This window comes from Sminthopsis crassicaudata, chromosome 4 (assembly GCF_048593235.1).
Source record: "Sminthopsis crassicaudata isolate SCR6 chromosome 4, ASM4859323v1, whole genome shotgun sequence".
Lineage (NCBI taxonomy): Eukaryota > Metazoa > Chordata > Mammalia > Dasyuromorphia > Dasyuridae > Sminthopsis > Sminthopsis crassicaudata.
In genome coordinates, this window is record NC_133620.1 from 314,367,166 (window position 1) to 314,391,043 (window position 23,878).

At 36.1% G+C, this 23,878-nt stretch overlaps 1 protein-coding gene across 1 annotated transcript in view; it reads right to left on the reverse strand.

The window, feature by feature from the left end:
• Window positions 1–23,878, reverse strand: part of DNAH17 (dynein axonemal heavy chain 17) — a 288,979-nt gene that overhangs the window by 27,163 nt on the left and 237,938 nt on the right. The window contains exons 58-70 of the mRNA XM_074260267.1: window positions 22,647–22,811; window positions 22,211–22,306; window positions 21,795–22,012; window positions 17,673–17,880; window positions 17,253–17,368; window positions 14,685–14,877; window positions 14,107–14,342; window positions 12,485–12,607; window positions 7,669–7,873; window positions 6,828–6,992; window positions 6,230–6,370; window positions 5,709–5,879; window positions 4,362–4,484 (exon numbers count right to left, since the gene is read on the reverse strand). Coding sequence (XP_074116368.1) covers window positions 4,362–4,484; window positions 5,709–5,879; window positions 6,230–6,370; window positions 6,828–6,992; window positions 7,669–7,873; window positions 12,485–12,607; window positions 14,107–14,342; window positions 14,685–14,877; window positions 17,253–17,368; window positions 17,673–17,880; window positions 21,795–22,012; window positions 22,211–22,306; window positions 22,647–22,811 — 2,160 coding nt within the window. The remainder of the gene's footprint in view (window positions 1–4,361; window positions 4,485–5,708; window positions 5,880–6,229; window positions 6,371–6,827; window positions 6,993–7,668; window positions 7,874–12,484; window positions 12,608–14,106; window positions 14,343–14,684; window positions 14,878–17,252; window positions 17,369–17,672; window positions 17,881–21,794; window positions 22,013–22,210; window positions 22,307–22,646; window positions 22,812–23,878) is intronic.

Consider the following 23,878-nt stretch of genomic DNA (forward strand, 5'->3'; position numbering starts at 1 on the left):
CTAGGAATGCAGGGCTGGTTTAATATTAGGAAAACTATTAGTATAATTGACCATATTAATAATCAAAGTAATAAAAACCATATGATCATCTCAATAGATGCAGAAAAAGCATTTGATAAAATCCAACACCCATTCCTACTAAAAACGCTTGAGAGTATAGGAATAAATGGACTATTCTTTAAAATAATAACAAGCATATATTTAAAACCTTCAGTAACCATCATATGTAATGGCGATAAACTAGAACCTTTCCCTGTAAGATCAGGAGTGAAACAAGGTTGCCCACTATCACCATTACTATTCAATATTGTACTAGAAACTCTAGCCTTGGCAATAAGAGCCGAGAAAGAGATTCAAGGAATTAGAGTAGGAAATGAGGAAATCAACTATCACTCTTTGCAGATGACATGATGGTATACTTAGAGAACCCCAAAGACTCTGCTAAAAAGCTATGAGAAATAATTCAGAACTTTAGCAAAGTTGCAGGATACAAAATAAATCCACATAAATCCTCAGCATTTTTATACATTACCAACACAATCCAACAACAAGAGATACAAAGAGAAATTCCATTCAAAATAACGGTCGATAGTATAAAATATTTGGGAATATATCTACCAAAGGAGAGTCAGGAATTATATGAGCAAAATTACGAAACACTTGCCACAAAAATAAAGTCAGATTTAAATAATTGGAAAGACATTAAGTGCTCTTGGATAGGCCGAGCGAATATAATAAAGATGACAATACTCCCTAAACTAATCTATTTATTTAGTGCTATACCAGACTCCCAAGAAACTATTTTAATGACTTAGAAAAAATAACAGAATTCACATGAAACAACAAAAAGTCGAGAATTTCAAGGGAAGTAATGAAAAAAAAAATTAAATGAAGGTGGTCTAGCTGTACCTGATCTAGAACTATATTATATAGCAACAGTCACCAAAACCATTTGGTACTGGCTAAGAAATAGACTAGTTGATCAGTGGAATAGGTTAGGTTCACAGTACAAGATAGTGAATAACTATAGCAATCTAGTGTTTGACAAACCCAAAGATCCCAAATTTTGGGATAAGAATTCATTATTTGACAAAAACTGCTGGAAAAACTGGAAATTAGTAAGGCAGAAACTAGGCATGGACCCACATTTAACACCACATACTAAGATAAGATCAAAATGGGTCCAAGATTTAGGCATAAAGAACGAAATCATAAATAAATTAGAGGAACATGGGATGGTTTACCTCTCGGACTTGTGGAGGAGGAAGGAGTTTGTGTCCAAGGGAGAACTAGAGACCATTATTGATCACAAAATAGAACATTTTGATTACACCAAATTAAAAAGTTTCTGCACAAACAAAACTAATGCAAACAAGATTAGAAGGGAAGTAACAAATTGGGAAAACATTTTTACAGTTAAAGGTTCTGATAAAGGCCTTATCTCCAAAATATACAGAGAATTGACTTTAATTTATAAGAAATCAAGCCATTCTCCAATTGATAAATGGTCAAAGGATATGAACAGACAATTTTCAGATGATGAAGTTAAAACTATTTCCACTCATATGAAAGAGTGTTCCAAATCACTATTGATCAGAGAAATGCAAATTAAGACAACTCTGAGATATCATGACACACCTGTCAGATTGGCTAAGATGACAGGAACTAATAACGATGAATGTTGGAGGGGCTGTGGGATAACTGAAACTGATGCATTGTTGGTGGAGTTGTGAAAGAATCCAGCCATTCTTGAGAGCAATCTGGAATTATGCCCAAAAAGTTATCAAAATGTGCATACCCTTTGACCCAGCAGTGCTACTACTGGGCTTAGATCCCAAGGAAATACTAAAGAAGGGAAAGGGACCTATATGTGCCAAAATGTTTGTGGCAGCCCTTTTCACAGTGGCTAGAAGCTGGAAAACGAATGGATGTCCATCAATTAGAGAATGGTTGGGTAAATTATGATATATGAATGTTATGGAATATTATTGTTCTGTAAGAAATGACCAACAGGAGGAATACAGAGAGGCTTGGGGAGACTTACATCAACTGATGCTGAGTGAAACGAGCAGAACTAGGGGATCATTATACACTTCAACAATGATACTGTATGAGGATGTGTTCTGATGGAAGTGGATATCTTCAACATAGAGAAGAGCTAATCCAATTTCAATTGATCAATGATGAACAGAATCAGCTACATCCAGAAAAGGAACACTGGGAAATGAGTGTAAACTGTGAGCATTGTTTTTTTGTTTTGTTTTGTTTCTCTTCCCAGATTATTTTTACCTTGTGAATACAATCCTTCCTTTGCAACAACAACAACAAAAAAAATTCAGTTCTGCAATATATATTGTACCTAGGATATACTATAAGATATTTAATATGTATGGGAATGCCCGCCATCCAGGGGAGGGGGTGGAAGGAAGGAGGGGAAAAACTCGGAACAGAAGGGAGTACAAGGGATAATGTTGTAAAAAAAAAAAAATTACCTATGCATATGTACTGTCAAAGAAAATGTTATAATTATAAAAATTAATAAAAAAAACTAGAAAAAAAATAAGGCTTCATCCTATGAGAATAGTAGTAGGCACACTAATTTGCTAAATAAGCCAAAGTGAACTCAGAATGTTAAGGAGAACAAAATATTTGGTTTTTAATTTGAGCTATAGCTGAGGGAAAAGATAGCAATGACTGCTGTTAGTGGGCAGGATAATGATAACAGACAACAAATTAAAACCAGAACTACTCAACTCTCCCTTTGCTTCTGGTTTCCCTGCCCTTCCCTCCTGGTATTTCCAGGAGAATAATCCCTGGACTGGATAGGATAGAACAAAATGAACAAAAATGATTAATAAGATAATTTGGGAGAAAGTGAGAAAGTTATTTAGTTGCCTGCTCTTGATAAATTTAAGTCACTAGGCTGAGTATTAAAAAATTAGTGGTATAATTAATAAGATTAGTAAGTTTAATTATAATATATGTAAATATAAATTTGAAATCAAGAAATCAGTTTCAAAATAGGGAAAGTACTGCTGAATAAGTGCCGTGTTTAAACGATTCTATTTGTTCAGTTTGGTTCTAGAGGTCAAACCTAAAAATACTGAATAGAATTTACTATTTATTTATTTATTTTTTTCCTGAGGCTGGGGTTAAGTGACTTGCCCAGGCTCACACAGCTAGGAAGTGTTAAATGTCTGAGATCAGATTTGAACTCGGGTCCTTCTGAATTCAGGGCTGGTGTTCTATCCACTGCGACACCTAGCTGACCCCTGAATAGAATTTAAGACAGGCAAATTTAGGCTTGATGAAGGAAAAGCTTCTTACCAGTTATTGTTGTTCAATTGTGTGTGACCCTATTTGGATCAAAGATATCAGAATGGTTTGCCATTCCCATCTCCAATGTATCTCTTTATCAGGCAAACAGAGATTAAGTGACTTTATCTTAACAGCTAAAAAATGTCTGAGTGTAAATTTGAACTCAAGACTTCTTGATGTCAGGTCTTACACTCTATATAGCCACTGCACTACCTGCTGCTTCCTCTTCACATTTAGAGCTAACCAAAATTGGAGATAATCATCTCCAAAAGTAGTGGATGTGCTTTCATGGTAAAGCTTTAAACAAAAACAAGACCTGACACAAATATGTTAAGTAGAGGGGAATTTTGGTCCATTCTCCTTATGGTTTAGACAACATTTAAAAAGAGTTTGTTAAATAAGCTTACTATGTAAATAAGATTGCAGGAGAAGTATTTAGCCTATTTAAATGCAACATAATGTCTTTAGATAATACTAGGGCTATTTATTTAATTTTAGAGACTGTGATCTCCAAACATTCACTAACCTTTTTTCCCCTCTAATTTTTTTCCCCTAATTTTCTTTGACATCAAGAGAAATTATCATCTGGATAAATGAATCTCTCTAGTTAGTAATTCTATTCTATAATTTAAAAAAACCACTAGAATATTGAAGATAACCTCTACTCTATTTTACTAGAGCAGTGGTTGGTGGTAGGAATGTGGGCTGGGGAAGAGCCATGTGGATAATGCCATGTGGTCCAACATCCTGAGGGTGATCTCAGCTTGCCAGGAAGTTATCCCTGTCTGTGCCAATAAAAACATTTGGTACATTATAGGGATTTAATAAATGTTATATTCAAAATAGGAATGAAAAGTTTTAATTTTGCCAGCAGTAAGCATATATTGTTTGTCATCATCATCTCTTAAAAGTTTCCTTTCTACAACTGAATTGCACAGGTCAATAATTTGTTACAATCTAATCTCATTAATGCACTTAGCCTTAGAAGAAAAGGTTATACTAAGTGAAGAATGTACATAGTGTTTCTAAGTCTTTAGACAAACCTTAATCCCTCCCCATCCTTGATGTAATAGAAAATCCACCGGGGAAGGAACCCCAGCCTTAAAAGGGAATCGCAAGAGGAAATCCAACTCAACTGGATTCAATTCTTTCTTCATTGATAAAACCTAAGGAAGTATGAGTGAGTACAAGGTTAGATTATTACAGTAACAAAGGATGTCTGACATTATTTTAAAAAAGATGAATCCTTGGCAGAATCACAAGGTTACTGGCTACAGGGCAAAGGTTTTGAGAGACAAACGTGTCTTATTGGTTTTGATGACATTCTACTTCCCCTTGTACATCTTTTCTCTTGTGTTTGCCTGGGACAGAGCCATTTGTGCCTGTATCTCCTAGTTCTTGGAGGACAGGGACCTTGTCATTTCAGGTTTACTTTCTTCTATTGCTTAACACCATGTCTGTATATTTGGGGATAAAAGTGTTCTTTGATGGACTGTCAAAGTCCCAGGAACTCACAATCCCTATCATCTCTCTGATGACTGGCCACAAGGTCTTCATCTGTGATTCAGGAAAAAGGCTACTTCCCAGACACACAGTTCACTTTTAGTTGGACAGGAAATACTATCAGTATGGGAAGGAAGGCATGCTGTTCTGGTAAGTGACAATTAATTAATGAATGTTATATTCAAACAGGAATGAAAATTTTTAATTTCAGCAGCAGCAAGCAAAACTTGTTTGTTTTTTTTTAATTGTTTCATTGGAACTCAATTAACTTGAAAGTGAGAGTATATTAAATTTTGGTTTGTCTATATTCAACATTCTATGAAGTTTAAAGTTTGTTAAATAAATTTAGTACTTAAATAAGATGCAGGAGAAATATTTAATCTATTTAATACAATAGAATATCTTTAGATAATAGGATTATTTTATTTAATTTAATAGGACTATTTGGTTATTTCAAATGAAACCTATTCTTTCCCTTAAAGAGGGACTAGATTTGGCACCCTTTGTTAGCAGCTGGTTAAAATTTTGATTATTTCTTTACCACTCTCTTTCTGATCTACTATCTTTGAGGACAATTTGAAGCACTCTCAGTAGTGAGATAGATCACATTCACTTCCTTCTTGAGTGCACTGAAAAGTCATCTTAACTTTCCATGGTCACTCAGCTAGTTTTAGGGATAGGATTCCAATCTGGATCTTCATGATTCTAAGGTTGACCCTTTACATCATTTTTTCTCTCTTAGGATTATGCTATCAACTTCAAAAAACTAGAATGGTATTTATTTTAAGATTTTCAAGAATTTAAACTGTTTACTTTTTAGATTTACTTTCCTAATTTGATGTTAGTGATATTTCACTAGAAATAGCCCCAAATGTGTCTTAAATTACCTGAAATGCAACCTGTGCCAGGAAAATGAGTTTGTCTCTCTCAAAGAGTCCCCGAGCTGTATACATGAAGACAGAGTAGGTGATTTCATCTGTCAGGTTTATCACGCGTTGCTTTACCTCATCAGCTGGCATAGTACGCTGAATGGCTTTCTCAAAGACCACATTAAATGCCTGACCAGAAATAGTAAAACCAAAGAAGGGAATGAGGTGGTTAAAATTCCAATATCTCTATCTAGAGAGAAAAGGGGGACCCTGGTCTACCTGGGTGTTGCATTACATTGTATTTCAAAAGCAATGACATAACTAGGAGGTTAATTTGGCTTAGAACTCTTGAGTGTAAATATGAGTTGGAACCCTTGTGGCAAGATTAGAATTACAGTGGTCCTATCTGTACCCCTGACCAATATCCTCTCCACCTTCCTCTGTGAGATGGTACCACATAATCACCAGCATTGGCCGACGATATCTGAACTCTGAGAACCCCAGGCAGAGTCTCAAAGAAGAATGTTTAGGACTAGTACCTTCAGTGAAAACTGATAGATGGGATTGATTTTATTGAGATCATTCAGAATAAAGTACAGCATGGATGCCCTCTCTGCAGCTGGACGGTAGTTTTCTCGTGCCTCGTTGATTTTAATTTCTGTATTTTTTGCTTCTTTCACCTCAAAGCAAGGAGGAAAAAAAAACTTTTAGTGAAACCAACCTTTGGAAAAGGAACCTGAAAAGCTAGACATCATATAGCATCCTAGCTACAATTAGAGGGCAGGGGGTCACCAATTTTCTCATTTTATAGGGAATGAAAACAAGGCTTAGAAAGTTAAGAAAATTGCCTTGGATTTGGACCAAGATTCTCTGGTCATCGATAGGATTTTCTTTCTACTGTACCAAAGTGGCTCTCTCTCTCTCTCCGAGAGTCCTAAGGAGGCTCAATAGAGGTAAGAGGCCCTGCCTTTACCCTCCCACCAGGCCAGGCAATTTGTTTGCTCTTTTTTGTGTGACTTCATCAGAAGATTCTCCTTTGATCAACATACGCTAGGATTTTACAATTCATTTTAAATAGTTTTTACTCTAGATCTTTGTTTATAAGGAAAAAAGCTATTCCTAGAAAAGGTTTCTTACTTTCTCTTCAATTTCGTTAGCTGTACGCTTGGTTGTCTCCAGATTTTCCACTAAGGCTGTGTCTCCCAGGAAGTTTCCGGATGCAGCAGATAGGCGGGCTAGCAAAGAGTCTTCTAGTTCTTTCAGGACAATCTTAAATTCATTTTGAGACTTGGTGAGTTCTGCCTAAAAAAATTGAATATATTCAAGAAGCACAATATTTATGATCCATATTTTTTTCCTCTTAAAGTTAAACCTTTCTGATTAAGCAGTTCTAAAAATATAATACATACAACAAAACATACCAAGTTATTAAAAAACACAAAAAACATTGCTCTAAATTACCACTAATAATAAAAATGTAAACTACGCCTCCATATCCAGAAAGTTGGCAAAGATGACATAAAGTGGAAATAGTTAATATTGGAGGGGCTATGGAAACACAAGCACATTATATTAAACTTTAGCTAACAATTACATAGTGCTTACTATGTGCACTGGGCACTTTATAGATGTTATCTTATTTGATCTTCACCACCACTGTTAAGTGTGGGCTAACTCCCTGGAGGCCGCAGGCTCAGCCAGAGTCAGGATAGAAGTCCATGGTCTTTAGGGGGAGAAGTGTAGGAGACAGACAAACTGCCACAGGCTCACCACCAACTTCTCTCCTCCTCATCCTGCCATCTGTCTCATCCCAACCTCTAATCCTTGCTTATGATTATCTTAACATCAAACATTGAGCCAGAACTGAAGGTGAGAAAAGCCATTTTTCCAAACATATGCTAATACAGTCATTGTCTCATATCAGATAGGTAATTAGCCTTAAGTGCTCAGTTGTCTTATTCAAGCACACCAGTATTACCTTCAATTCCTCAAGATCTGGTCTCTCTTTGGCCACGACAGCAGCCAAAAGTTGATCTTCCAACCCATCCCGGGTTACTAGAAAATTGATGAGGGTACACTGAGCCTGCATCTCAGGTTTATAATGTGGATTAAAATACTTGGTGTGAAGAATTAGACGGAAATTGGGATGGTATTCCACTTCTTTATCGCCTACCTTAATGTACCTGTGGAGTTAATAAAACAGATATTCAGTCATATTGCCAGATGTTAATTTGGACAAAAATTATCTTTTACTTTTACCATGTTTGATAATCTTTATTTCTATGAATAGGTCACAGCATCTCAAAATAATTCACCAAGTAATCTTGGATTCTCTTTTTGCTATAAATAAAATAAATAAAATGGGAGGACATTTTCTCATCAAAGTTCTCTTCTTTTCCTTCATTCTTTCTAGTTTATTTGGGATGTTCACTTCAAATAGGGATAGAGATTGAATATATTATTATATAATTCAATACAAAACAGTAAATACAACTTTAGGGGCCGAATTAAACTTTCCTACAGTTTTTTTATATTTTATATACAGTTGAACTATATTATCATTAAACAGAGTTTCATATTGGATCAGCCTAACTGAATTTTAAAGCACTTAGTCCTACTGTGAATGTCACAGTTTATGGTTTAATTCAGTTTATGGTTTAGTTTCAAAATAGAAATGATCCTTTCTAGTTGCAGATCTTTGCTCTTTCCCTTGAATTAGCAGACTTCCCAGCCTCTGATTCTCAGATGATTGTTCTTCTGCTGAGCTCATTCTCCTTCCTCTCATCTCTGGATTACTAGACCTTCCCTGGATTACTAAAAGAAGGTTATTTCCTATTTTCTTTCCATGTCCTCTGTCTCAGAGCTGTTACCCATTAAACTTTGTACTTAAAGTAAACAAGTGGCACAAAACAAACCCTTAATTTTGGTGCACAACAGAAAAGTGGGTACCTCAAGGTCATTGCTGGGGTCATGGAGGGGAGAGGGAAGGAGGAAGCTTCTATCTGGTAGCTTCTTATTTTAATTATTTTTGTTAACTAAGTAATTAAATTCAGTGCTTCTAAAGGACCAAAATATTATTAACCATTTCTACACATTTTGTCACCCCTGTAAAACTCCTGCATCAGCAAACTCCACCTTAGTTATAGTTCTTGGATTAATGTGCAATATGAGTACTCTTCAGAGATACTACTTTTTCTTTCTTTTGATTAAAATATAAAGGTCTCTCTTCTTTATTCTATTCTGAACCTATCATATTGAAAATCTCCCCCCCCTCCAACTCTCCCTTACACTTTCTCCCTTTTCTCTTTCTATTCAAGTTCCTTGGGTGGATAAGAATAAAATCTACTTATTTCTCTCATCACTCATAACTGATCTAATTCAAAGTCCTATCTTTCTTCCAGATTCAAACATCAATCAACACAGGGTTTTTACTATTCCTCCTTAGGGTTGTACGTTACATTTCTTTTTTAAAAACAGTTTCTTGACAGATTCAAAAGCTGCTGGAGTTGGGAAAGTTCTCAGAAGTCTCCTATCAGTCTGCAGCTTTCTACAGCACCCCTACATTGACACTTAGTCAATAGTTAAGGATCTCCAGAGATTAGGAACTCAATTACATCCCAAATAATCCATTCCATTTTGAGCCAACTTTCCTTGTTAGGAATTTTTTTCTTATGTTTCATGTGAAATTGGCTTTACTGTAACCTCCAATTTTTGTCTTCTGGGTCAATCTAAACAAATCTGGTCTCTTAGAACATATCTGTTGCATACCCTTTGATCTAGCAGTGATACTACTGGGCTTATATCCCAAAGAAATACTAAAGAGGGGAAAGGGACCTGTATGTGTCAGGGTGTTTGTGACAGTTCTTTTTGTAGTGGCTAGAAACTGGAAAATGAATTGATTTCTATCAATTGGAGAATGGTTGGGTAAATTGTGGTATATGAAGGTTATGTAATATTATTGTTCTGTAAGAAATGACCAGCAGGATGAATACAGAGCGGCTTGGAGAGACTTACATCAACTGATGCTGAGTGAAATGAGCAGAACCAGAAGATCACTATACACTTCAACAACAATACTGTATGAGGATGTATACTGATGGAAGTGGAAATCTTCAACATAAAGAAGATCCAACTCACTTCCAGTTGATCAATGATGGACAGAAACAGCTATACCCAGAGAAGGAACACTGGGAAGTGAATGTAAACTGTTAGCACTATTGTCTTTCTACCCAGGTTACTTATACCTTCGGAATCCAATTCTTAACTTGCAACAAGAAAATTGGATTTACACACATATATTGTATCTAGGTTATACTGTAACACATGTGAAATGTATGGGATTGCCTGTCATCTAGGGGAGGGAGTAGAGGGAGAGAGGGGAAAATTTGGAAAAATGAATACAAGGGATAATATTGTAAAAAAATTTATGCATATGTACTGTCAAAAATTTATAATTATAAAATTAATTAAAAAACATATCTGTTAACCAGGAGTATTCTTCTCATGTATGATATCCCTCATAAATCTTTTCTTCTGCAGGCTGATAGACTCTTCTTGTCCCTTTGCCCAGTACTGCTATGGTTTCCAGTTCTCTGTTTGAACAAGTTACTTTCTTCTGGACCTACTTTACCACCTAAAAGATGGTACCCAGGAACTATATACAATCCTGCAAGAGTAGTTTCCCTTCCACCAAAGGATGCAGGGGAAATTCCTGTACCTTAGTGTCCTTTTCTGGGCAGTTGGATTAGATAGTCCCTAATACCTTTTCTAACTCTCAGCCTTAAGATCCTTAAGAATAAGGGTTGGGATTTTTTTTTTTTTGGCCATTGTTTTAATTCATAATGAAGGGGGGGAGGAAAGGGAAGGGAAAGGAAATAAGCTTTATATAGTCCCAACTATGTGCCAGGCACTGTGCTAAGTGCTTTTTACAAATATCTCATTTTTATTTTTACAAATATTTAAAAGGATTATTTCATTTCCATAACAAACCTGAAAAATAGGGGCTCTTACTGTCCAATTTTACAATTGAGAAAACTGAGGCAAACAAGATTAAGTGATCACTTAGCTAGTAAATGTCTGAGACTGAATTGGGTCATCCTGATTCCAAGCCCAGTGTTTTTTCTACTGTGCCATCAATTGTTTTTATATTGAGCTTGCTACATTAAGACCCTCATGTCTTTTTTTCCCCACATAAACTATTGTCTGTTACAGTTTTCCATCTTGCACTTCTGAAGTTCCCTTGTTCCTTTACAGCAATAGGAAGTTCCCAATTGTGGAATATTGCATATATTTTCAGATTTTTCTGATATGTAAATTTATTTTACTGATTCTTAAAAAAATATTCTGTATTCTCTGAGATGACTCTCTGGGTAGGAGGAAGAAAGGAATGTAGGAGAAAATTTGGGCAATGTAAGAAAAATTGCTAAAATTTCATTAAAAAAAAAAACTAAGTGTAGGATTTTATATTTTTATCTCTTTGTTTCTCTCTCTGAGGTAACTGGGGTTAAATGACTTGCCCAGGATCACACAGTTGGTATGACTGAATTTGAACTCAGGTGCTCCTTACTCCAAGGCTGTTGATCTAATCCACTGTGCCTCCTAACTGCCTCATCTCAAGATCTTTTTTGCATGCTAATTCTACCATTGAATTTGTTAACTGGTTCTTCCAGCTTTGGGTCATCTACAGATACATGGCACATAGAGTTGTGTGCTCTTGAACAAATCACAACCTCCCTGGGCTTCAAATTTCCTCATTTGTAAAAATGAGGGTACTGGATTAGATAACCTGAAACATCTTTTCTAGTTTGAAATCTGTAATCTTATAATCTTCATCTAGTGATACAAATGCCAAAACAAAATAAGACCAAAGCCAGATCCCTAGAATACCTCAGTAGTAGCTCTTCCTCTAGGTTGACATTGATCTATCGTTACTCTTTTTGGAATCTTGTGAATTCAGCTAGTTCCAAATCTCTCAAACTCTCCCGTACTCTAATTTACTTCTCCCATAGGCTCCACAAAATTGTGACTTTGCCAAATGTTTGCCAAAATCTAAATAGTCTATGGTCTCCTAGTATAGGAAAATCTACTCATCCAGGAAATCTGTGCCTTTTCCAGCCCTGTGGTCATGACATTAGTTCACAGTAGTATAGATTCTGGTTTTTGTTTTTTTTTTCTTTTCTTTTTTTCAGTCACCCAAATGCTTTAGATCATGATTCTTTCCTCTTGAAATTCCTAAGGATTTCCTTACAAGAACACACTCTCTTGATATAAAATGCTATTCTCCCTTTATCTCTTCCTTTTGAAATCATGAGTTATGACATATATATGTATATATACATATGTCCTGCCAAATCTCATGATTCCTGTTGTATCTATTGTACTCACTTGTGCTAACATCTCTAGTCAATTTCAATATTTGTATATAGAAACTTGAAGTCCTGTTTTTTACTGTTCCTTCCTGTAAATTAGTGGTCTTCTCTAGTGATATTCTGTTATACCTGCTATTCAGTAGTATTTAGCTTAGTGTCTCTATTTTCCACTACAACTTTCAGAATATTTAAGGCTCCAGATTTATACAGATAACTTCCTTGCTTTAGGTGTGGGGTAAGCCTCTGATCCTCTTTCAGGAAAGAACTATACTTTCATATCATAGTGATTTTTAGCATCTAATTTTCTAAGAGATAAGTCAAAGAAATTTAGTACATTATTTCTTTATGCCATTACCCCCCAAAAAAGATGATGAAATCATAGAAAACTCACTGTTCAGTTGGTTTAAAAAAAAAAAAGCAATTTACCTTCCTTTTTTAATTGTGTTTCTGCCCAGTAAAGGATCTAATACAGGTTCTACAGTCTCTCCAATGTTCTCAATGAGTAAAGTATCTCCTTCTGAGATGGCTTTTTCAATACTGTCCAGATAGCTGCAGACACAGTACAACAGTGATCTCATGAATATTTATGCAATAAAACAAAGGCAATTTACAATACTGCATTTTTAGAAACAATTCTCCAGTGATTGGCCAATTAAACAGATAAAAATGAGAAATTGTTTCATTCTTCATGGCACTTGATGCCTTTAGGAAAAAAGATTCATGGTCCCTTATGTTTATCACTCACTAATTTAGCCATAGACACAGCCATTCACCTGTATAAATGACAGAATAAGATATATGTAGGGAAAGATAGCTAATGCTATATATTTTTTCTGCCAGTACAATTAGGTCCTAATTAGAGCAAACTACAACTTCTGTGAGTTATCAATTCTACACATCAATTCTAATTCAATCTATTCAAAATTATAATTATGTAAAATTTGGTATTTGATTCCATTTCAATAAAAATTATACAGTGTAAATTAGGATACATGTGACCATTCCACAGGATCAAGATCTAGCTGTATTTTTGTTGTTTCTTGTTTAATTATTTCACTTATGTCCAAATCTTGACTCCACTTGGGTTTTTGTTGTTGTTTGTTTTTACTTTTATTTTTTAGCAAAGATGCTTGAAATGGTTTGCCATTTCCTCCTCCTCCTCCTTTTTTTTTTAAGTATGACTTTTTATTTACCAGGCTATTTATTTTATTTTTGCATGGGTAATTTTACAGCATTGATAATTGCCAAACCTTTTGTTCCAATTTTCCCCTCCCTCAGATGGCAGGTTGACCAATACATTTTAAATATGGTAAAATATAAATTAAATACAATATATGTACAAAAAGAATCAGACTTTGAAATAGTGTACAATTAACCTGTAAAGGAAATAAAAAATGCAGGCGGACAACAATAGAGGGATTGGGAATTCTATGTAGTGGTTCATAGTCATCTCCCAGAGTTCTTTCGCTGGGTGTAGCTGGTTCAATTCATTACTGCTCTATTGGAACTGATTTGATTCCAATTGTTCAATAATGAAGAGTATGGGAAATGAGTATTAATCACAACATAGCATTTCCACTCCTCCTGTTTTTGTCCCTTGCATTTTTGTTTTCCTTCTCAGGTTATTTTTACCTTATTTCTAAGTCCAATTTTTCTTGTATAGAAAAGTAACTCTATGGATATCTATCTATCTATCTATCTATCTATCTATCTATCTATCTATCTATCTATACACACACACATATATTGTGTTTAACATATACTTTAACATATTTAACATGTATTGTTCCACCTGTCATCTAGGGGAGGGGATGGGGGAAAGGAGGGGAAAAGTTGGAACAGAAGGTTTTGCAAGGGTTAATGCTGAAAAATTACCCATGCATATATCTTGTAAATAAAAAGGTATAATAAAAAATAAAATTAAAAAAAGATATTGAGCTTGTGGCTGCCTTTTTGTGGCCCTAATGTTTGGAGACTTAACTCTGGTGACAATAACAATTATGTCTCATAAAAATAATTATATATGCTTCATAATCAATAACATATACCCCCTATGTCCCAGTCGGATGGCTTTCAAATCATCCCCATATTTGTTTTTAATCCACTTGATTCCTTGTAGCTGAGCATCAACAATAAGAGGCCATCTCTCTGTGTTGCATAGAATGGTGGCATTCTCTGTGGACATACGGTCACTGGGAAGACCTTGATTATTCCATGTGGCAATGTCCGCATCATCTGTTAGCAGAGATAGTGGGTCCAAATTTTCCGTGATTGGAATGGGAACCTGCAGAGAAAAATGGCACTTCCTCAGAAGTAATGATGGCAGAAGACTAGAACTGCCAGCCAGAGAACTCCCTCCCTAAAGGGAATATCCTTGCTGAATGGAAAATAACTAAACTAAGAATGCTGTGATGAAGACAGTTCTCATACAAGGGGATTTTTGGAATGCAGGAGCAACAGACTATTCCAAATTTAGAAATGTACCATCACAGACAGGATTATGTTAGCATTAGCAATACTGGATCATAGCATGAACTCCAAATGGACTGATGGCAAGGGAATGATGATGAACCTTGACAGTGTCTACCTATAATTCCCAAGAAATTAGTTTACCTATGGATATTACCTTCAGTTGATTTAGGTATGGAACCCAAAATCTCTCAATCAGTTCATTCCTGTATTTTTTGGTGAAATAACCCACATAGGAAACAAAGGCTGATATTAGCAGGACATCTCCACATAAAGTCACTCCCTGTTGTTTGAAATTTTCCACAGATTCAGCCCATCGGACATTTTCAGATGCTAATCCTCCTACAAGTCTAAAAAAAGGATATATCCAATTGGTAAATGGGAATAGGAAAGAGAAGGGTAAAAAAATCTAATAAGCATTTAGTCTTATTCCAGACCATTTAAATCACTTGCTGATGTCAAAAATTTCTCTGCCATAAGTCATTTGTAACAAAACTATCTGAGAGCTTAACTTAGTCAGTGGTGAGAAGGGAATAGAGAATTGTTGAATCAAAGACCTTGGCCAAGATTTGTTCTCTGTACTTCTATTAAATTTGATTCAACTCTGTAAATATTTACTAAATAAGAAAAATAAGAATTTATTAAGCACTTACTAATTAAGCTCTACAAATATTATCCAATATGATCCTCCCAACAGCTTGCTATTATTATCCCCATTTTACAGTTGAGGAAACTGAAATAAACAGAAGGGGCTTACTCAGCATTACACAAATACTGCATTTCTCAGGACGGATTTGTACTGACTCCAAGCCCAGTACTACTTAGGCATGAGCAGGTATAAAGTATACCTGTAGTAGGTATACAAAGATAAAAAATGTTTACATGGCCATCTGCCCCAAGGAATTTGCAGTCTAAGATAGGGAATCCCACATATGCACAAATAAGTATGATCTACTACAGGGGTTCTCCAACTACAGCCTGGGGGCCACACGCGGCCCTCTGAGGATGTTTATGCGGCCTGCTAGGTTATGGCAAATGGGCTGAGGGGCAGAGACAGAGTGTGAGTTTTTGTTTTTATTACAGTCCGGCCCTCCAACAGTCTGAGGGACAGTGAACTGGCCCCTATTTAAAAAGCTTGAGGACCACTGAAGTCTAAAATAAGTAGAATGTGAGAGGATCAAAGGAAATATCTGGAGTAACTTGCCTAAGTTACAAGGAGGAATGATTATTTCCATAAAGAGGATTGGATGAATACAAAGTGGATTTTGAAGAACAAGAGGTAACAAGTAAAGTTCAAGCATAGGGAGATTGGCTCAAGTCAGTGGAGGCTAGAGACTATACTGTGAGATCAGGTGTGTATTTGGAAAATTTTAGCAAACATTCGTTCATACCACTTAAAAGTAAATCATATTTCTTCCTCTCCTTCCTCCCAGCCTACTCCACCCCTAAATCCATACTAAATATGCTTTAGTAATATTATTTGGATATATCTCACAAAAGCTAATGAATAATCTATTTTGGCCCTCTGAGAAAGGCTTGATCCAATGGCCATACATGGGCAGTATTCGTACTTCAAGTGAATACTTCAATTAATCATTACCTATTTACTAATTAATTACAGGAGAGGGGGATGATAAGAACCCATATAAGAGTAATTAGAAGTATTTGGACCTTTCTTCTTAGGCCACTAGCATTATATTATTATAATATAGCATTATATTATATTATATATATATATATATATATATATATGTGAGAACAGTACAGATATTCTAAAACTATTCTGGCACATAGGGCCCAGGACAATGTAACATGTGAAAATAGGGAGGCAACAGATTATATAGAAAGAGTTCTAGATTTGGAGGGTGACAACCTAGGTTTTAATCCCAGGTTGTTGTTTATCACTTGTGTGAGCTTAGGCCAGTTATCTAATTTTTCTAGGCCCCAATCCTCTTATTTATAGAGGAAAGGGATAGGACTAGACAACATCCAAATCTGTGATCCTGCTTCTAATACGTGAACCCTGTTGGACAGAATTATGCTGAATTCTTCACTGACAGTTTGCATTATAGGAAGAATCTCTGTGTTAACTTGAAATCAACAAAAAGGCTACCAAATACACTGGATAGCTCATTTAAATTCATATCGTTTAAGCCAAGGCCCACCCTACCTCCCTAACCCTATATGTATTGGGCTTAGAAAGTAACAGGTCCTTAAAAAAAAAAAAAGTTTCTTCTTGTTTGGGAGAGTTGTTTCTCCTTCCCCCCTCCTCTTCCTCCTCCTCCTTTTTTCCTCTTCTTTCTTCTCCTCCTCCTTCCCTCTTTTCCCTCCTCTTCCTTCTCCTCTTTTTCCTCCTCTTCCTCTTCCTTTTTTTCCCTCCTCTTTCTTTCTCCTCCTCCCTCCTACTTCTTTTAAAAAAATAATAATGTTTTATTTTTCTAATTACATTTAAGGACAATTTGAATATTAATTTTAAAATATTTTTGAGATCGATATTTTCCCCTTTCCTATCCCCCCTCCTGAAAATGGTAAGCAATTTGATTTATATATGTAAAACATATTTCCACATTAGTCACATTGGAAAAGAAGAAATGAGTGTTACTTCTAAAAGGTCTTTGCTGCTTTAGGTGATCCCTGAATCTGAGAGTTCCTGAGATGGGTTTTTTTGGTTTTTTTGTTTTTTTTGTTTTTTGTTTGTTGTTTACTTCAGCTAGGCCCAACATACCTATTAGCTAGGGAAATGACTCTATTTGTGGCATCTGCCTCCTGTTGACACTTTATTTTCTCAGCTGTAGCCTTTTCAAAGGCAGCTGTTAGGTTGGCCAAATTAGCATTGAGTTCCTGGAGGAAAAAAAAAGTTCAATCAAAGGCACTTCGAGAGAGAAATGCTCACTCCCACCCCAGATAAGAGAAAGACTACCCACATGAGGAAGAAGGATGTTACAGAACTTCCCATAAAGGTAAAGCATCCCTCAAAAGTGCATGCAGGAGGCAAGAAGCCTCCTGGAATGAACTGGTCCCTAGAGTTGATTTTGTTCTCTTTCCCATTTAATAATTCATGAGTAGAGCCCATGCCAACTCCTTTTAAACAGAGATATTGACAGGTTGCACTGGTATTTTACTAGGGATATAAGCAAGCACTTACAGCAATTTTGTTTTTGATCCGAGTGAGCTTATCTTGTGCCTCTGCCAGTTCTGCATTAGCTTCTTCCAGGGCCTGTCTCTTGGGTGCTACATCGCAGTAGACTTCATAGAAACGGACAATGTTAATACACCAAGAACATAGGCCAGCAGCAGCAGCTGATTTTGAACGAATGAATTCAGGATCAAAGGTGGGATTGCCTTGATAGGGCCTGGAGAGAGACACAGAGAGACATAGAGACAGAGAAGAAGAGAGGGGAGAGAGAAAGAAAAGATAAAGAGGGTGAGAAAGAAAGGAGAGATAGAATAAGAGAGAGAGAGAATGGAAGGAGGGAAGGAAGGAAATAGGAAGACAAGGATGTACAGAAGTTTGTCAAATGACTTCAAAATTTTATTTCTGGGATTGGAGACTAATTACAAACAGTGATGGGGTGAGGGGGTTATTGCCTTCTTTAAAGCTTGGTGACCAAGAACAGAGAAAGATATAGTCCTGGCAACTCTGACTTCTGTGGTATAAAAAGTGAAAGAATAAAGAAATTCAGAAAAATAAAATGCAAGACAAAAATTACATATGGAAAGTTCTAGTCCCTGATTTAAATTCATTTTAAAATTATATGAAAGGCAATGTGGAATAGTGGGTAGAGAGTTAGCCAATGAGTTAAAAAGTCCTGGGTTTTAGTCCTGCCTCTGAGTATTGAGTATGTATGTCAATTAACTTTTCAGTGCCCCAGCCAACTCTCTAGGAACATTAATGGCAGAGAAGGTATTAATGTGTACTGACGGAGAATTTCCTATTACAATGAAAGCACAAGTCCTATTCCAACCCCAAAGTTCAAAGAATACAGATATTCTAAAACCGGTGGCAATGTCCTCAGTAGAACATATGAGAGTTAAAATGATAACAAAAACAATAAAAAGGAAACTGAGGTAGGCAGCATTTAAGTAAATTGCCCAGCTATTACACAGCTAGAAATCAAATGAGATCAAACAAGCTTAGCACAATAGCTGATACATAATAAGAGCTATAAAAATGCTAATTATTAGTAGTAGCATCTTAAAACACTCAGGTCTTTCTGACTCCAGGGCTAATAATACTATATCCACTGAATCACCTAGTGACCAGAAAGATGATATGATACAAAGAGAAGAGAAGTGAGAGGGATTGGAGTGAGAAAATATGTATTCAAATCTAACTTCTGCTACTTTATATTGGAGTTACAACCTGACTTACCTTTTAAAACTATAAAATAGAATGATAAGATTAATTGGCTTCTAAGCTCCTTTTCTGCTTCCAGAAATAAATCAGTATTAAATCATTTTAGATAGCTTAAGTTTATTATCACATATTACCATATTTAAGTAAGTAATTCAAAAGGGGCAGGTTGTTATAATGAATACAGAGCTGGCTTAGAGACCAGCAAGGCCGTGTTTTAATTTTTCTTTTGACACATGGTGACTGATTTTTCTCACCTGGGAGTTTCTTATAGCAGTGAAATCACAAGTTCAGTCCCTATTCCTATCTCAGTACTTCAAGGATATATTTCAATATATAATAATAATAATGATTAAATATACTAAGTTTACATAAGATGATTAAAACATCATTATATTAAATATTAGAATAATGACAAAGTTTACATCTATACAGTTCTCTATGATTACAAAGCACTTCACACATTTTCTCACTTGAGCTTTACAATATATAAAATATTGGTACTTCCATTTTACATATGAGGAAACAGGTACAGAAATGTTAAGTGACTTGCCCAATGTCACAATGCTTATAAGTGGAGGGCATGGGATTCTAAGTTAGTTTTCTGACTCAAAGTAACTTCTTATTGGGATATTTTTTGTTCATCCCCTCTATTTTTCATTGAATCCCTTCTTTGTCCTCTTTTTTTCAGAAAAATCCCTTCTATTTAAATATCTAGCTTAAGTTTCCCAATTTTTTTTCTCCATAATTTACATGCCTCTATAAAAGTTGTTAAAAAAAATAAGGTATGAGTGTTTTTAGCTAAGTCTAATTAGTTTGGTCTAGAAGATTGGTAAAAATGATAAATTGATAAAAATGCTCACACTTCGGTTTTTGACAGGAAGAGTTAGATTCATGATCTGGATTTTCCAGGTCCCCAGTTTTCTCAGTAGATGTTGTACAGCCAGAATTAAATATCCAGAAAATCACATCTGGTTTACTTAGCCAGACCTAATCTCTTTCCTAGCCTCTTAATCTTACACCTCTAATGGACATTTCAAACTGGATGTGCCTTAATTCAACATGTCCAAAGTTGAATTATCTTCCCCCAACCCTTTCCTCTTCCTAATTTCCCTATGGCTATCAAGGGTACCACCAATCCTCTTAATTATCCAGACTAATAACCCAGGTATCATTTTCCTCACTCTCATCACCGTAGTCCTGTTGATTTTACCTTCATTAAATCTCTTATATATTCTCCTTCTAGATAGTGTAGAGGACAGAACTGGGCCTGGAACTGAGTTCAAATGTATCCTACAGACACCTACTAATTCTGTGACCTGGACAAAACACCATCAGCCTCAGTTTCCTCAACTAAAAAGAAGAATACCCCCTGTTTCCTCAGGTTGTTATGAAAAGCAAATTAAGTTATATTTGTAAAGTACTTAGTTCAATGTCTGGCAAATGACAGATGTTTAATAAGTTTTCCTTTTCTTTCCATTTTTACTTCCCTTTCCCCCTTTTCCTTCCCTTCCTTCTCCTTTTTTCCTTCCTTTTCTTTCCCTTTTCCCTTTCCCTTCCTTGCTTCTCTTTTGAAACTGCCATTACTCTGTCAAAGGCTCTCATCACCTTATATGTGGTAAAGTGATCTCTTCCCACTACAATCAATCTTCCACTCAGCTATCAAAGTGATCATTCAGAGTTACAGGTCTGAGTATGTCACCTCTCACCACTTTCTTTCACATTTCCTCCTCCCCCCCATTCAATAAGCTTCAGTAGCTTTTTATTACTTCCAAGATCAAATACAAAATTCTTTATCATTCAAAACCTTTATATAACCTGGCTCCCTCCTACCTTTCCAATCTTCTCACTTACCTGTTTCCACTACTCTGTAATCCAGGAATACTGGATTGCTGATCTTCAAACAAGACACCCAGTCTCCTGACTACGTTTTCATTGGCTGGTCCCCATGACTAGAATTCTCTCCTTATCTCTTTCTTGTGATTTTTCCTTGTTATTTTTATATTGTTCATCATTTGATTGTGTCCAGCTCTACTCTTGGCAATTACACTTGGGTGGTCTGCCATTTTTTTAGTGTCTATTTTATAGGTGAAGAATTGAGGCAAATGATTTGCCCAGCATCACAGCTAGTAAGTTTAAAACTGGATTTAAACTCAGATTTTTCTGACTCCTTGGTTTCCTTCAAATCTCAGCTAAAACTCCCATCTTCAACAAGAAGCCTTTCCTGATCCCCAAACATTATTATTTTTTGTTAATCATGTACACTTTTTTTCTTTACATATTTTCTTATGAATCATGTTGAGAGAGAAAAATCAGAACAAAAGGGAAAAAAATCAAGGAGGAAAAAAAGGTTAACATAGCATGTGTTGATTTCTCTGGATGCAGATGGTGTTTTCCATCCAAAGTTTATTGGGATTGCTTTGGATCACTGAACAGATGAGAACTGTCATAGTTAATCATAGCACTTTCTTGCTATGTTATTGTGTATAATGTATCACTAGCTCTGCTTGTTTCCCTAAGGCATCAGTTCATGTAAATCTTTCTAGGCTTTTCTAAAACCTGACCCTTCCCGAATTCATGCTAATACCTTCCCTCTGTTGATTATCTTCAAACTACCTACTCTGTATCTTGTTCATATATGTTGTTTGCATGTTGTCTCCCTTGTTAGATAGCTCCTTGAGGACAGGGACTGCCTTCTGCCTTATCCTCAGGACTTAGCTCAATGCCTGGCACATCAGAGGAAATTAGTAAACCCTTTTTGACAAACTGACTACTTTTTAGAGTACTTTTATGTGCAGCCTTTAGTACTCCTACAAATGCATACAGCAATTCATCCTCTGCCTAAATGTAATATTGTGATTAGGGAGCCCAGAAGGAAGATGCCTTCAAATCCAAGAAGATTGCTAGACTTACTTAAATGCTTTCAAGCAGGCTTCAGGAATGTGCTCCTTGTCAAATTTTTTCAAGGCATCAAGGAAAGTGTCCACTTTTCCCATCATGATTTTCGCAGCTTTCCAGCTCTTATCCTTTGGGATCTTGCCCCCTGGCGCGGTAAGGATCATCACTGCCGCTGTTACATTAACCACTGCATCTGGCGGAGAGCCGAAGGACTTCAGCTCTGTCAAGTTGTTCTGCAAACATAGTGGGTTCACATCAGCATCCCTCCTGCTGATACCAACAAGGCACAAGCCTACATTCATTTTTTTCAATTAAATCACAAAAAACTGATCCAACAAACACAAAATCACTGAAAAAATCATCCCCTTACCACTCTGCATTGACCTTTTCTGTTTTGTCTTTTAGCATTTTTCCCTCTCTGTCTCTCTCACCTTATTCAGTGTATCAAGAGCTTCTTGTGCAGCCAGCAAGGCAGGCTCTGCTTTGGCCAAGTCAATTTCACAAGCCTTTTGTTTTTCTGTGACGTTCTGAAAGAAAGCCAAAAGAGGAAAAGTTAGTTTGTGTAATGTTTCACTTGAGAAAGGATGCTTTGAATAAGAGTGGTGGATTTGTGGAATGCTACTATCTCAGTCCTTCCTCCAAACATCCATAGGATCCTGCGTCCCAACAAGGTGGAATAGGGGTTGTGTACTATGGCACTCCATACCTCTCATACTTTCATGTATTTGCATTCACTTTCATGTTTATCTTAGATATTCACCTTTCTCTCTCTCTTTTTTACAATTTCACTTTGTCATACTTCCATCGGCCCCAAACTCCTTTTATTTCCTCCTCATTTGCTTCTCACCTCTCCTCCTTCTTGCCTACCTTGTTAATGACTTCAACTTTAATTTCTTCCTCATCAGCAATTGCTTTTTCTTTGCTGACTTTTTCAGTCTCCACCCCAACCACCTGGATCAGCTTGTCTGCATTCTCATTCTTTTGATTAAGTTCAAGCTCTTGAATAGCCAATGTGGCCTTTAAATCATCCACCTGTGAAGAGTAGAAATTAGTGTTTGAGCAATGTGATACTGTCCAAAAATCTTTGACTCTGCCTTTTTACTATCTGTATGATTTTGAATAAGCCATTTTGACCTCTCTGGGGTTCCTCACATGTAAAATTTAGAGTTTAGATATCATGAATTTTAAGGATCTTACCAACTACAAATATTCAATCCTATGACACTGATAGACTTCTTTGATCCTCACTTCCCTCTGGGACATATAAAAAGTCCGAGAGACTGTTTCTGGGTAACTAATAATTTTATTAATCATGCTAGCAGATAATTAATAAGAGGAGTCAGTGACACTCTCAAATGCCAAAGACATTTAATGGAACAACCCAGCAGTTTTATGCCCTTGAAAGAGCAGATGTACTGAGGGTAGAAATCAACTCTGATTAATAAGAACTGAGAGAATGAATATTATAAAGAAGATGGATTTATTCTAATGAAGGTCGGGGTGACTCTGATAACTCAGTCTTGGACAAAAAGACATCTGTAATATAGACAACATCCCCCCAAATCTAGACAAAGGGAGGGTCCAGCTCTATGCAGACTTGGCTGACTAAAACACAATGGGCTAGATTTCATCAAACTAGAATCTCTTTATCTTTGGTTCAGATCTAAGTTTTCCTAGGTGAGTGCTTCTTGTCCAGTATTTCATGTCATTACCAGTCCTGCACTTCAAAGGCTGTTTGAATAACCTATAGAGGTTGATTTCTAAATGAGAAAAAAAGAAGAGGAAAAAAAACCTTAGTCCTAATTCAGTAAACATAGGAGAGAAATAATCATTTCTTGGGAGCAGCTAGGGGGCGCAGTGGATAGAGCACTAACCCTGAAGTCAGGAAGACCTGAGTTCAAATTTGACCTCAGACACTTAATATGTCCTAGCTGTGTGACCCTGGGCAACCTCAATTGCCTCAGCAAAAAAATAAAAAATCATTTCTCTCACCTCTTTTAGTATAGCTGTATCTATAAAGTGTCAGAACAGCCAGTTGGAATGAAAAAAGAAATAAAATGCTAGGTGATTCATAGAGGAAGAATATACTATATTGAAGG